This window comes from Cervus elaphus, chromosome X, assembly GCF_910594005.1.
Source record: "Cervus elaphus chromosome X, mCerEla1.1, whole genome shotgun sequence".
Taxonomy (NCBI): Eukaryota; Metazoa; Chordata; class Mammalia; order Artiodactyla; family Cervidae; genus Cervus; species Cervus elaphus.
This window is the reverse complement of record NC_057848.1, coordinates 27421421-27436562: the sequence shown is the minus strand read 5'-3', so window position 1 is coordinate 27436562 and position 15142 is coordinate 27421421. Positions and strand designations below refer to the sequence as shown.

The window sequence follows — 15142 nt, the reverse complement described above, 5'->3', positions numbered from 1 at the left end:
TGGCAACCCACTCCAGTGTTCTTGCCTGGAGAATCCCAGGGACTGGGGAGCCTGGTGGGCTGCCGTCTATGGGGTCGCACAGAGTCGGACACGACTGAAGCGACTTAGCAGCAGCAGCAGCAGCAGCATTCTGCATGAAATGACATGATGTTATTTGTCAAAACCCAGAGTGTACAATGCAGAAGGAAATGTAAACCCTGAACTATAGTTATAATGTATCAGTATTGGGTCAAATGTAAGAATACAAAATGTTATTAATAATAAAGTAATTAGCCTCCAATTAAAAAGATAGAAGAAAGGTAAAAATATTAATAGTGGAAACTGGGGGGGGGCGTGCATCCACAGAAACCCTGTACTATCTGCTCACCTCTGTGAATCTAAAACCGTTAGGAAGGAGATTCAAGAGGTATCACAGTGATCAAACACACAAAATTGGCAGACCTTTTAGTTTGCAGGGGAGGGAGGAATCAAGGACACTTGCCAGGGCTTGGGGAACTGGGGAGCTGGTTGGGTCACTACTGAGATGGTAGGTAAGGTCAATGAGCAGCTGAACTCCCACATCTGGAGCCTGGCAGGGCAGCAGCACAGCAAGGCTCAGAAGGCTTCCAGAACTCCAGGGTCTCTTTCCCCCACCCTCCCAGACCCAAAGATGGCTCCAAGCCATCAGACCTCTCCAAAGCCCTGACAAAGCTCTTCCCTTCTAGGAGGGCTTGCAGGACACACTGTGCCAAAAGGCTGTGAGGTCCACGTCCAGAGGAACACAAGAGCCAGAGCGGGGCATCCACACACCACCCAAAAGGTGCACACTCGCACACGTGAACTCCCCAAGGCCACTGGGTGAAGTTTATTGTGAAACCTCTTGCGGTGAGGATAGGATGGGCAGGCCAGGACAGGGAGGGGAGCAGGTGCGGGCTCTAGGAAGCCGAGTCAGAGGCCTCTGAGCTGTCCTTGACGTCGGTGCTCTCTGTGGTCTCGCTGACCTCGCTGAGGTCCTTGCTGTCACCACCGCTGTCCTCCGCAACCAGGCCCTTTTCCTCACGACAGGCCTCCCCTGAGCTCGGAAGCGAGTTGCCCTTGCCTTCCACCTTGTTCTCGATGGAGCCCAGCACCACATGCCTGCCCTTCTCCTTCAGCTCCAGGTGCCGCCTCAGCTGCCACCGGAAGCCCGGGAGAGGCGGGAGGAAGGAGACAGGGCCTAAGTCTCTAGACCACAAGGGTCTGCTCCCACTGCCTGTTTCTGGTCCCTTGCTGGGGGGGCAGGCAGGGCAGGAAACACAGGACTGCGTTGGGAGACCCAGGGCTAGTCCCAGCAACTGCCTCCTTTGGGCCTGTTTCCTCTTCAATGAAGTGGAGGTGTTCATACGCCCTCACGCGGCTTCTGTGGAGCCCTCTGAATGGCCCTGGCCCCTGTGGAGCCTTGGGCAGAACCCTGACTGTCTCCTCAGCCTTGGAGCCGGCCGCAGCCATCCCCAGCCCCGCGCCTCAGCACGTCCAGATGCCTCCCCACTGTCCTGTCACAGCGGCCTCTGGGCAGGACAGGCCTCCTCCTCAGAAAATGGAGCCTTGGCCCAATGACAGCCTTCTTTAAAGCCCCGCCAAGGTCCGGCTCCCCACCTGTCAGCTGAGGTGAAGAGGACCAGGACACCTCCAACTCCCTCAGGCCACCCCGCTCAGCCTGCTTGGGGCCGGTGGCCTTGGCCCCACCAGACTCACCTCATCGGCCATCTGGGTAAGGTCCCGCTTCATGGCGTATGCATCTTCCCCGTCAGCGTAGTATTTGGGCTCCACTTCGCTGATCCTGGGGGCGGGGGGAGGGTGGAGAGGAGGAGAAACCGAGTTGGGGGCAATTCTCCTCCACCCTCTATTGCTATCTGCCAGTGGGACAGGGTGTCAGTGCCCCCCCAAAGGCCCTTTGGAGACGTTTCTGACGTGGCCTTCCGTCTGCTTTCTCCAACAGTAAGCTGGACTCCCTCCCACCCCTGGCATCCTGCCACCACCCCTCATCCCTAACCTGGCTCCCAAGGATGTGTGTCTGTGGTTTCCTGGGAACCGTCGCCCCTGAATGTGGCAATACCCTCCCCCTCCTTGTCCAGTTCCCTGTCACTTCCTGGGCACGCATGTCTGGCTGCCTCCCATGCCAAGCAGTTGGAAATGGGGGGGGGGGGTGCTGTGGCCTCTGTTCTTGGTGTTCTTGGACGGCCCAGAAAGGCCCTGCCAGCCTTCAGACCCGGGAACTGTCAACCAGCAGGGGCGTCTGCATCCAGGTCAAAGATCCTCAGATGCCCAGCCTGTAGGTCCTTCCCTTCCTTAAGCGAGCTGAAGCTAAGGCTGTCTCAGTGGGCTCTCCACAAACAGCCCATCCCAGCGGCTTTCACCACAACGCCTTGGGCAGGGCAGTTCCTGGCCAGGCTCTCTGTGTCCTGTGCTGGGCACACTGAGCGGACTGCTCTCGCCCACTGGGACACCCAGGGCTCTAGACCCCTCTGCTGCACCCTTCCTGCACCAATGTGCTTTGGTTTACCCTTTCTTCTGGTTCTGCTGAGATGCTTCTAGGTGCCTGGTCACTTTCAGTCCTGTTCCTGTCCTGGGTCCTTGTCTCTACTTCTGAACGCCTTCACCATGCTGCCCTTCACCTGGCCCCCACCAGCAGCAGGTAGTCGTCTTCTGCCCAGCAAGAAACACTAAATGTCCTCTAGACCCACAACACGTCTCGAGCAGATGGTGGCAGATAGGTGTCACTGTCTCCAAGTGGAGGCCACAGCCTGTCCCTAGCTCCAGCTGCCGCCCACCCTCATGCCTAGAAGGTAGCTCAGCCCATCTCAGCCACCTGGGCAAGCCAGACCTGGGGACTGTCCCATTCCCATTAGAAACATCTAGATCTACTTACTGAAAGTTGAGCGTGTTGGAATAGAGGTGCAGAGCTGCCCGGTTACTGTAGGGGAACAAGGCAGTGCTGAGCTCTACAGGCCAGGCCAGACAGGGACAGCATGTCCAGGTCCTGCCCCTCCTCCCAGTCCCCCTCCCCACGAATTCCACCTCCCAGTCTTCTCCAAAAGCCAAGGCTGCCCAGGACCCGAATCAAGACAGTAGCCCCCACGCCCCTTCCTTTGACCCCGGCTTCCACCTCTTCCGGACATGCAGGGAGACATATTTGGCATTGAAGTTCTCGATCATGGCTCGGGAGGCCTGGTCCATCAGCTTTTGAGCCAGACCAAGACGCCGGTGGGAACGCTTCACAGCCTGGGGGCAGAAAAGTGGGACCTCAGAGGTGGCTCCAACTAACTTCCACGCCCACCAGAGCCGGGGGGGGGGGCGGTCCTACGCACCAGTGAGGTGATATGTCCATGGGGCACATCGTCTGGGTCTTCTTCCCTAGAGCAAGAAGAAAAGAGAGGCTAGGAGCAAACCCCACAGTGCCCCCAGACCCAAGTAGGGGAGAGTCAGGGCTCTCCAGACCCCAGGCAGCAGACAAAAGACAAGTGCAGTATCAATGGAACACTATTCAGTGCTAAAAAGAAGGGAGTTATCAAGCCAGGAAAAGACATGGAGGAAACTTCAATACAAAAGACTGAGAGGCAGTCTGAAATGGCTATACTGTATGTTGAGGTACGTGCGCAGTCAGTCGTGTCTGACTCTTTGTGACCCCATGGACAGTAGCCCACCAGGCTCCTTTGTCCATGGAGATTCTCCAGGCAAGAGTACTGGAGTGGGTTGCCATTTCCTCCTCCAGGGGATCTTCCCCACCAAGGGATCGAACCTGTGTCTCCTGCAGTGGCAGGCAGATTCCTTACCACTGAGCCACCTGGGAAGCCCACACACTGTATGTTCTAATTGTGGGATGTTCTGGAAAAGGCAAAACTATGGATATAGTAAAGAGATCAGTGGTTCCCTGGGGAGAGAGGAGGGATGAACAGGTGGCGTAAGGAAAACTCGGCAGGCAGTGAGACTACTCTGTGTGATACTATAGAAGTGAACACATGTTGTTATACATTTGTCCATATGACTCCAAGGATGAAACTTACTGTGAACTATGGACTTTAATAATGATGTAGCAATATTGTAACAGATGTACAAGGAAATATTAGTAAGAGAGGCAACCAGGGAAGACAGGGGAGGAGTTATGTGAGAGGGGTGTGTATCTTGCACTCACATTTCCTCTAAAGCTCAAACTGAACTAAAGAACAGTCTATTCATTTCAAAAAGAAAAAAAAAAAAACCCAACCCAGGCAGCCTCCATCAGACATGTGCAAATGTCAGTGTCCCTTCTCCCCCACCCGCAGGTCAGGCGCCAGTCTTGTCTCTCTGTCCCTGATGACTCACATTTTGGCCAGGACGTACCCCACGATCTTCCCATTCTCGTCCTCGGCGATGTACGAGAGCTGGAAGACAGGAGGAAAAAGGAGGCAGAAAACAAGTTTCTATCAGAGCTGGAGGAGCCCTTAGCAGACACCTGGTCAAACCGCCTGTCTCTTGCCCTGGCCATGATGGACAGCAGCCCAGGGTGGAGTTCAGTGACAGCTCCTGACCTCCAGGCAAGGTGGCCTTGTTTTCCCATACCACACAGTGCCCCTTGTTCTTAACCAGGAAGAGGTGGGCAGACAGGTGGTAATTCTGCTTCTAGGTTGGCCCTGTTCATCTCCCGTCTTCAGACACCTCCTTTCCACCCCCAGTCACCCCAGCTGAAGCCAACCCTCAGGGCCTCCTTCACCCAGGCGCCCCCCGCCCTGGACTCTTCATGGTCTCAGCCAACTCAGGGTGGGAATTCCCTGGCCTCCTTGACCCAGTCCCCAAATTCAACAGCCGCCCCACCTGGGGCCAGGAGAGGCCATGGTAGAAATAGTATTTCATCTGGTAGTTCTCAGGCAGGCACAGGAGGTTGCAGTGTTGCATGTTCATCAGGTCCTCTGGCTGCGAGGGAGGGCAGTGGAATGCGGTCAGGCCTGGGGCTGCACTAAGTAGGCCTCGGTTCTGTTGGAGCCCTGCTCGCTGTCTGCTTACCGACCCCCCACCCCCACCCCCACCCCCAGATCTGGGCGGGAGCTGGGACTATCTGTCTCTGCACATGCCTGGCCCAGGGCCGCCGGGCAAAAACTTGACGGTTCCAGGAACGGACGTGAGAGCGCCAGGAAGCTCCCCAACACCACCCCACGGAGCCCCGACATCCCCGAAAGAAGGGGTTCGCAACCCCGGCCTTGAACCCCTGGCCTCATCTGTGGGGAGGGCCAACCCCATGGGAACGGTGGTCTTTACTGTTTCGTGCCGGGCGGCCGCAGGCGCTCCAGGCGGCCGGCCCTGGGGCTCGGCCGGGCCCCTCAGGAGCATGCGCACGCGGCCACCAGGCCCCGCTCCCACGCGGCGCGGACTGTCTCCGGACCCGGCCCCTCACCCTCGCATTGCGGATGTTCATAACGGCGGCGAGGCTCGCGGTTCCCAGCGGGTCGTGAACGCGCAGTCAGCTGCCGCCACGCTCCGGAGCAACACCGGGGCTGCCAGGCCACGGCTAGGGCTGGAGCTAGGTCCCGGATCGCGGGGGCGGCGGCGGAAGAGGCGGTGCGCGCCTGGCCCGGCCACCGGCCGGAAGTGGCGCACTGTCGGACCCACCCTCCTGGGTGTTTGGCCAATGTGCAGGGAGCTCCAAGAGCAGGGCGGGGCGTCTATGCGGGGCGGGCCAATGGCCGGGCGAGCCCCGGCGCGGGGCGGGCCTCTTGTCAAGGTGGGAGGTTCCAGAGCTCCGGGTGGGTCACTGGCCGGGCGAGCAGGTGCTCTCCAGCCAAAGGCGGCGGGCGTTACCCCCACTCCCGCAACCCCACGGAAGCTCACACACGCAGACAGTGTAATAGGCTTCGTTTTATTCTGCACCCGGGCGGGCGGGACCAGCGGGCGGAGGCCGGGCGCTGAGGGCCGAGGCAGGAGCGAGACGGCTCAGCAGGTCGTTCAGCATCTCCTCGCACATGGCCAGGCACCGCGGCACGTGGAAGCAGCCTACGGGGAGAGGCGGGACAGCGGGTTGGGAGGGCTAGGGACAGCCAAGTGCCCTGAGCCCCTGCAGCTCCGCCCTGTCCCCCACTCACCTTTGAAAGGACCCCCCTTGATAGTGAGGGCGACCTTCCCATCTCGGTTCAGGTAGCCAAACCATTCCCCGTACTCTGGATCGCGAAACTGCAATAACAAGGCAGTGACAGGCAGCGCCGGCAGGAGCTACCCAGATGCCAAACGCCTGGGGAATAAGTGTTCACCCGTCCCACTAAAGCGCTACCCGGGATCAGAGCCCAGGCAGATCCCAGATACCATAACTACAGAACCAGTGCTGTTAGATCCCGTGTCCTGGACAAATATGAACACAAAGGGCTTTCTCTTTTCCTTTTTCTGCAGCCGAAGTGGGCACCTAGATACCCCACTTTGGAAAGGGGCTGCTGACTGTGAGATGAAACCTTGCAAGATGGAATAAAGAACCCTGCTTGGGTATGATGGAACAGTTCCGTATCTTGAGTATGCTGGAAGTTATACAGATATATATGGGACTTCCCTGGTGGCTCTGTGCAAAAGAACCTGCTTGCCAATGCAGGACACCTGGGTTGGATCCCTGTATCGGGAAAATCCCCTGGAGAAGGAAATCGCAACCCATTCCAGTATTCTTGCCTGGGAAATCCCATGAACAGAGGAGCCTGGCAGGCTGCAGTCCATTGGGCCACAAGAGTCAGATACAACTTAGGTACTAAACACAGATATATACATTGCTATATCTCAGTGAACTGAATACTTAAAATGGATACTTAAAATATTCATTGCACTTCAACAGAATTGATTTAAAGAAAGAGAATAGAAGTGCTGACCTGTCATGTAACTTTCTAACAGATGATTCCCTTTGAGTTCCTGTTCTCCGCTTCACAGGCCCGTCTTCCAGTTGATGAGACTGTAGATATCTAGCACTGAGCTGACTCCAGCCTTGCTTGTCACAGGTCCCAAACACATCTCCCTCTCCCTTGGAGCCCCCTGAAGCCTGACCCTGCCCAGCAGCTGTGTTGACCCATTCCGAATTTCTTTCTTCTCTCTTGCCCACAGTTCCTTGCAGATGCTCCAGGGTAGACTCCAAAGCCCTGGCCTAGACCCTTCTCTTTCCTCCCCAGATAGAGACGTGAGTGGAATCCCTTCTCAGAAGGACTGTGGAAGAAGTCAGTGACACTGAAGTACACTATAAAAATGTCTTTTTAAATGTCGACCTGTGAATAGGTCTACTCCTCTTCATAGCAGGTAACACTAGTTCTATATCTATTCATTCTATCTTTCCAGTAACACTGCTCATGTTCTCACTTATTATTCAACTATGTGATCTGACACGGACAGATTGAACTGTTTTCCTGTCCAGCATTTCTGTGGATGTCTGAATTTCCTGTCTTCTGTTATGATGATCAGTGCATAATGACTGATCTGTTTATAAGTTTCCTGATTGTTCGATGGCCATCTCTCTTTCTTGACAATTTATTCCTTAAATTTCACTTTATGCAGTTAACCCCGATGGCCTCGAACACAGGTTCTTTTGAATGCATTCAGTATTAACATACATCACCCCGGGTCTTGTGACTGTTGTGTTTGGAAGTAATGATGAGCGTGTGCAATACTGGGAGATGCCCCTTGAACTACAATGTAACATGAACACATTTGGGATGTCTACTGGTGATGAAGTCAGACACTGCTAATACCACTGTGCTTTCATTCATGATGGAAGCAAATACCGGATTTCAGTTAGAGGTTAGCGTAAAGAAAGATAGAGTTTTCTCCCAGGTCACAAAACCCACAGACCACCAAGTAAGACCCCCCTGTTGTAATCCCTCCTGTACTAGGGTTTACTGATGGAGTGAGTTGTGGCTTTCGAAACACATTGGGAATTTTCCTTCATTCAGGCTCAGCCCCCAAGGTGCCTCTCAGCCATGGCTGGCACAGGTCATCACTCCACTCATTACACTCAGGCCTCTAGTGGTGGGGGGTGTCCCTGGCTTCCTTCCTGCCTCACAACTGATTCTTGTCTCCTTTGCTGGGCCCTCCTATTCCCTCTTCTCTTTTCTTTCTGTCCTCAAAGCTCACCTTGCCTTGTGGCTTTCAGTATATATCATCTATATCCTTATGACACTCAAGACACTTGTGGCCAGTTCAGACTCCTCCCATTCAACCAGACTCTGAGCCCTGCTCCTGTTGCATCTTCCACCCCAGGTCAGGCCCCCGCTCACTGGCCAGGATGACAGCCACCACGCCATCTCCCTACCTTGGCCTGGGGCCCTATGGCCTCCCCTCCCAAAGCCCCAGCACCCTTGAACCCCAGAGTCAGGTTGACCCCTCTTTGCTGAGCACCCCTTCCAGCTTTTTTCCTTCCCATCAGCAGCCCCCCAGCCCCCTGACCTTGCTGTATTTCCCAGAGCTCTCATCCCCATCTCTGTTTGCTTGTTTACTTGTTTATGGTCAGTCCCAGTGCCAGCAAAATGTGAGCTCCAGTGGGGAAGGGGCTGCTCTGTTGACTCAACAGAGGGTACTGGGGCCGGGACCTCCATGTCTGCTGAGGGGCAAGCGGGGGATGTGTAGGAAGACTCGCCCTCCCCGCCCGGTCTGCAGTCTCCACACCTTTGCTGAGACCAAGAAGCAGCACTTACCCGGCGGAAGGTGTACTCAGCCACCTGGTAGAAGATGCGCAGCAAGGCGGGGTCCCCAGTCTCACTGTAGCCCATGAGGAAGGCGATCATGGCTTCACTGTGTGGCCACCAGAGCTTCATGGCCCACTCCAGCTGGGAGCAGAGAGGAGGCATCTGGAAGCCTGGGTACCACCCTCCGCCACCCCTCTCAGCAGGAAGGTCACCCCCATCATTCAGGCCCTGGCTAAGACTCCATCCGGCCCAGGCACTTGGAGCTTCATTGTGGCATGGACGACTATGGAGGCCTTGACTGCCCAGCAGATTGGCACTAGCTTCTTGAGCCGGAAGGGCAGGTCTGGGCCAGGCTCCCCTTGAGCCCTGGAATCCAAACCCTGGCTGTCTCATTGGTCTGTCTAGAGCCCCTTGGACAATCAGCTCCTGCCGGTGGCCAACTCAGCCACCTTCTGTGGACCTCAGTGGGATCAAGGTATAATCACACAGACATAAGGGACCAAATCTGCCCCCACTGCTGATGGCTTAGAATCACCCAGTGAGCCTTTCCAAAATGGAGGGACATGTGTCTCCTTGTGTGTGTGAGCTTGAGGACCACTGGGGTCTCCCTGGGCCCCCCTCCTCTGTGAAATGGGTTGAGGACAGCCCTGGGCACATTCCCACCTGGGTGGGGCAGAGGCCATCAGCATCCTGGAAGTAGAAGAGGCCACCATGCTCAGGGTCCCATCCAGAGTGGAAAGGCAACAGTAGGAACTTGTCGATCACGTGGGCTTGAAGTTTGGCATCACCTCTTCGGATGGCATAACGGAGCAGGAACCAGCCAGCCTCCAGCGCGTGGCCTGGTTAAGGGCTCAGGGTAAGGCAGGTAGTGTGGTCTCCCCCAGGTAGGGGGCTCCAGCCCCCTGCGCTGCATGCTGACTCCCTTCCTCTCTTGCCAGCAGTGGGGGCTGCTTTGAGCCGTGCCCCCAGCATGGCAGGCCCATCCCTGCTTCTCTGCCAGGTCCTCAGTGCCCAGTGTGGAGGGAGGCAGGCAGTTCCCACATCTGAAGCCCACCCAACCCCTCACCTGGGTTCTGGTGTCTCCCCAAGCAGCCTGAGAGTTCCTCACCATCCTCTGACACATTCTCCAGCACAGCCTGCCCACCCCTCTGCAGAGGGAGGAGCAGAAGGGGGTTCAGCATTCAGCACCCCCCTCTGCCCCCTCCCTCCCCATCTGCAGGCTTGGGTGGGCTGGCAGGGGTGGGCGAGGGGCTTTGAGGAGCTGATTCCCTCCCAAGGGTCTGGAACTTGCTTTGGGCCTGGGCCCCAGAAGACACTGAATGGGGAGACTGAGATTGGGCTGACCTGGCTGTCCAGAGGCCTGGGAGGAAGCTGGGTCTGGGTTTCGAGCTCCTTGATGGGCCTGGGGGTCTGGACCCCACCCTCCTGCCCTCACCCCCACCTGGATCCCTGGGGTCCTCCCCCACCCTTTCCAAGGGTTCTGGGCCACACCTCCCTGTGTCTCCCCATCTGTAAAATAGACCCCTAGCTCATGAGTGGGCTTCCCTGGTGGCTCAGATGGTAAAGAATCTGCCTGCAATGTGCGGCAGACCTGGGTTCAATCCCTGAGTGGGGAAGATCCTCTGGAGGAGGGCATGGCAACCCACTCCAGTATTCTGGCCTGGGAGAATCCCCATGGACCAAGGAGCCTGGTGGGCTACAGTCCATAGGGTCAGAAAGAATTGGAGATGACTGAGCTCGGGGGTGAGTGTGGGCCTGGGGGTGGGGAATGGTGGTCACCCTGTGCCCCAGCCCCCCAGGACTGGTCTGGCAACCAGTGTCTACCTCCTGCCCCCACCTGCACGTGTTGCAGAATCCTCTGAGCACACCAGTCCCCCAGCTCCGCGGAGATGCCTGCCAGCTCCTCGTCCGCCTCCCCGAGTTGCTCCACCAGGTTGAGCAGCATCATGGGCACCGCCATGGATTCTGAGGCTGGGGCCCCAGGGAGCTGGGGCCGGCCCAGCCCGGAGGGGTCCTCCCGCACCCAGCTCACGATCTGATCCATCATCTCCATGGCTTCGCTCTGCGGGGGGAGGGGGGAGGGGAGACCCAGGCTGAGGCTGCAGCCCATCCAGTCTGTTCCGCCCAGGTCCCCTGGGCTGAGCTCCTAGGACACCCCTACCAAGGCCTGGCCCCAGGCTGGGTGCTAGGGCTCCTGGGCTGGGGGTTGCAGACCGTGCCCAGGCAGTGAGGTCAGCTTTGAAAGATGATGGGGCCAGGGAGGAGCACCCTCCTAGCCAGGGCAGGGCTGGTCCCTCTGGGCAGGACCCTGCAGAACCTGGGGGGGGGGGTGCAGGCAATTGATCTCCCAGGGTCCCCCACTTCTTGTTTGTTGAAAAGCTTTAGCCTCCTAGGCCTTTCCAAGTTCCAAGGAGCATATTTAATCAGAGAAGTGAGGAAATGCAGAAACAAAGGAAAACAGATAAGCAAGACAAAACAATGAGTTTAGACTAAAGTCTTCCCCAAGAGCCATAAATAAAATCCTGAGTTGTATCCTTGAGCTGTTTTGCACATAACTAAAACACCCACCAGGGGGAAGAACTTAAGTACATGATGCCCAGTGGCACATAGAGCACAGACCATTGGTACCAGAAAGTGGATCATGTAACTCCCTCCTGGTTATCTCACCACCAGCCAATCAGAAGAATGTTCCTAAGCCGATCAGGTGCCCTTCGACCTCCTCCTTGATTTTGCCCTAAACCCTTCTCTGAAAGGTGTTTTGAGCAGGACCTACCCTGTCCCTTTGGAATAAATGCTGTACTTTCCTTCCCCACCACCTGGTGTCAGTGGACTGCCTTCACCACACATGGGCCCAAGTCTGGTTTGGTAACACCTCTGTGCCCATCCTAAAGAAAATCAGTCCTGAATATTTATTAGAAGGACTGATCCTGAAGCTAAAACTCCAGTACTTTTGGCCACCTGATGCGAAGAACCAACTCAGAAAATACCCTGATGCTGGGAAAGATTGAAGGCAGGAGGAGAGGGGGAAGACACAGGAGTGGATGGTTGGATGGCATCACCAACTCGATGGACATGAGTTTGAGTAAACTCCGGGAGTTGGAGATGGACAGGGAGGCCTGGCATGGTGCAGTCCATGGGGTTGCAAAGAGTCGGACACGACTGAGCCACTGAACTGAACTGAACGGTGCCCAGGGCCCCTGTGGGGGTTGTTGAGGGAGGGCCTCTGGGGGAGGGAGGACACAAAGTGACAGTAACAGCAGTAACAGTGGGCGTGACTGGCAGCCCTGCGCCCTGTGGGCCCAGAGAAAGGACTGATGTTAAGGACAGATCTGGCCCGCACCCAGGTGCCAGGAGCCAGCGAAGGTGAGGGACAGAGATGTACAGCGTGCCCATCCTCCCCCACACCTGGTACCGCGCGTCCCCCGTCACCCTCCACAGCTCGTTCATGGCCATGGTGTAGAAACACTCGCTGAAGATGGTCCGCTGCACCTTGACTGGGCGGCCGTCCCTGGTCAGCACAAAGGCACACTTCTTTGCAGGAGGTGCCACTTGGGCATAACGCAGCAAAAACTCGCCACCTGGTGGTCAGGAAGGTGGTGCGCTGGAAGGCGCGTTGGGGATGCCCCAGACGGTGCCTTCCTCCCCATCAGTGGGCACTGGGCGCCCTGAGGGGGGGCTTCCAGAGCCGGCTGGCAAGCAGGCAACTGGGAGTACCGCGCGGCTGCGGGGATCACCGAGAGTGGCCTCTGGGGAGACGGGGACGGGGAGGGAGGGCACCTGCTTTAGCTGCATTCAAAAGCTCCGGGCGGCGGAAGCGCTCAAACTGGCGGTACAAGCGACAGTACATCCACACCTGGGTTGGGGCGGGGGGGGGGAGCGGAGGGGTCGTGGCTCAAGTGGGGAGCCGCCGTCCTCAGGGCCGTGGGAAGGAGGGCGGTGAGCCCGCGATCCCTGACCGGTGTGCGAACTCAGGCAGGACCCAGCGCGCCGGTTCCAGTCCCGGGCGCCCCCGGGCACGCCTCGTCCGTACCTGCCTCCCCTGCAGCCAGACGTACTTGAGGTCATCGTACACCCGCCCGTCGCGACCAAGGCACGTGAAGAAGCCCCTGCGGGACACGCTGACATTAGCCGAGTTCGCGGGGATGGGGGTGGGGGCGGGGGCTGGGGGCGGCACCCCACAGATGGCAGTCAGTCCAGAGTGAGGTACAGGGGCTCCAGAGGTGCGAAGAACCCAGTCCAAGGCCCCCAGAAGGGCGAGGCGCGCACCCCTGTTCCTGGTCGTGGGAGTGCTCCAGCCAGAAAGCCACCACGCGATCCAGCTCGCGCGCCACGCGCTCTTTCCAGGCCCGCAGCGTCTCTTGTTCCTTCTCCATGTCCTGTGGACAGAGACTTGGAGACACGGCTCCCCTACAGGCCGCCCCGTCTTCTCGGGTGCCCGTCCCGTCGGTGGACTCACCGGGGCCGCAGGTCACCCCAGGCTCGAGTGGCCCCCTAGGGCTGCCTGACTCGGAGCCTCGGGAAGCTCCCCCCCCGCGCCCCCCGAGGCAGGTCTGCCCTCCTGACCAAGATGGGCCCTGGGACTGAACCCCCCCCGTCCCCGCCCCCCGTCCTGGACGGCCTCCTCCAGGACAACACCGACCACCCCCAGCCCTCACCCCTTGCCCGGGCCGCCCAGCACTGGCCTGCCACACTCGGAGACCCCGGCTCATCACTCCCTCTCCTCCAGGAAGCCACACGGAGCGGAGTGAGGTCGCGTGACTGTCACTCAGCTGACCCAGCCTAGCACCACCCACCTCTACCCCGCTAGGTTCCGCCTGGCCCGGGGGCCAAGCCCACAGCGGGGGCGGGGCTTGGCTGGCTCACGGCCATGCCCCCACCCTCCGGCCACGCCCCCCGGGCGGACCCTCCGCCCCCCCCCCTCCCCCGCGAGGGAAGCTGAGGCCGCTGGAGCTCCTCTGCTGGGCGCCCTCCGCTTAATGCCCTAGTGGTGGGAAGTGCTGGGTGAGTTGGCAGGACATTCTGGGATTGGGGTGGGAGGTGGGGTAAAGAGGGAACTCAGGGCTGTCTTCCCTCCTCCAGCCACGTCTCCCCGCCTGAGGGGGGCCCCCCGGGGCAGGGCATGAGTCCAGGTGCTCAGGAGAGGAAAAAGTGACAGTGAAGTCACTTCTGACTCTTGGCGACCCCATGGACTGTAGCCCGCCAGGCTCCTACGTCCATGCGAATCTCCAGACCAGAACACTGGAGTGGGTGCCATTCCCTTCTCCAGGGATATTCCTGACCCAGGGATCGAACCCAGGTCTCCATCATCGCAGGCAGACTCTTTACCGTCTGAACCACCAGGGAAGTCCAAGAGAAGAGACAGCTGGAAATGCCTGAACGCTGAGACCCCTCTGACCTGTGACCCCACAGGGCGGGCAAGTCCTGTCTCTGTGGAATCCGCTCCACAGCCCCTGACCTCTTCACCCCAGAGATGCCACTCGACAGTCAGGCGGGAAACGTGCAAGTGAAGAGCAGGGTCCTCAGAGCCAGAGTTCTCCAGGGAGACCTTCCAGCACCCAGTCTGCCTCTCCGGACTGTCCGATTACATTGGGTGCTCTGAAGAAGGCGGGTCAAACTTCCTCCTCTTGCTCAGCCAATGGAAGAATTATGTGGAGGGGCCGTTTCCGGGACCCTGGACTCCTATGGGGGCTTGGGGAAGCTTGGGCTTCAGAGGGGGGCACCCTGTTTGCCGGAGATGTAACTGGGCCTCTTGCCTCATCCGTGCAGCCCAGGGACAGGAGCCTGGCGCGCCGTGTTCTTGTCCCGATGAGACCATGGGCGCCCTGCAGGTCAGCACACCCTGTGGCCGCTGTGTGCCCCCCATGTGACCTCGTGCTTGGGGGGCGGTCCCGGCTGGGGTCGCAGCTGGCTTGGTATCAGCCACCCAGCTGCAGATGCCCATCATTATTCCTGGTGTATCCCTTCTACCCAGCTTTCCCTTGCCTTCCTGTAACATGCCTAGCCAAGGATGAGCTTTGCTCCGGGGAGGGTTCTGAAGTTCCAGCCTCAGACATGGCCGTCGGTCATGGGGCAACCCCGAGGTGAAAGCGGGCGGTGCTCCTCACCCCGTGACTTCTCTCTGGAGTCCCTCAGGTAGACTCTCTGCCCCACAGTTGGCCCACATCTTCCCACCCCTGGACATTGCCCCCCCTGCTGTAGCCTGAATTACATGTGCCCACCACTCTCCCTGGGCCTCTGCCTGCCCCCACCACCCCCATCCGGGCCCCTCGGAGGCATGAGGTGCCTGGGCTCTGAGTCAGGTCAGAGTTGGCATGGTGAGGGACCAACAGGACCCCATGCTCACAAGACCCCATGATTCCAACAGAGAGGGTACCAGGGACAAAGGAGCATGCACTGGGGTGAGGTGCCATGGTGTGCCCTGAGTGGAGAGGTGCAGGGGATAATAGTCAGCTGCCTGTTGTTCTAAGCCATGAGAAAAACCCCATGGGCAAAGAATAAAATATAGCAAT

The 15142-nt window shown here is 58.2% G+C and overlaps 2 protein-coding genes across 3 annotated transcripts; both read right to left on the bottom strand.

Annotated features, from left to right (window-relative positions):
- Positions 1-821: 821 nt before the first annotated feature.
- On the bottom strand, positions 822-5602 carry NAA10 (N-alpha-acetyltransferase 10, NatA catalytic subunit). The gene is made up of 8 exons (XM_043896791.1): positions 5387-5602; positions 4810-4908; positions 4321-4379; positions 3327-3372; positions 3125-3240; positions 2888-2932; positions 1714-1798; positions 822-1151 (listed from the first exon to the last, which is right to left on the bottom strand). The coding sequence occupies exons 1-8, from the start codon at positions 5405-5407 to the stop codon at positions 915-917; spliced, it is 708 nt and encodes a 235-aa protein (XP_043752726.1). The 5' UTR covers positions 5408-5602; the 3' UTR covers positions 822-914.
- A 232-nt stretch (positions 5603-5834) lies between these two features.
- Positions 5835-13441, bottom strand: LOC122689942 (renin binding protein). Of its 2 annotated transcripts, none has more exons than XM_043896790.1 (11): positions 13316-13441; positions 12900-13009; positions 12664-12739; positions 12411-12486; positions 12039-12211; positions 10471-10695; positions 9700-9781; positions 9297-9472; positions 8643-8774; positions 6072-6159; positions 5835-5982 (listed from the first exon to the last, which is right to left on the bottom strand). In XM_043896790.1, the coding sequence occupies exons 1-11, from the start codon at positions 13340-13342 to the stop codon at positions 5849-5851; spliced, it is 1299 nt and encodes a 432-aa protein (XP_043752725.1). In that variant the 5' UTR covers positions 13343-13441; the 3' UTR covers positions 5835-5848. The 2 variants fall into 2 exon arrangements, with proteins under 2 accessions (XP_043752725.1, XP_043752724.1); XM_043896789.1 differs by having other exon boundaries at positions 13289-13429.
- Between the last annotated feature and the right edge of the window lie 1701 nt (positions 13442-15142).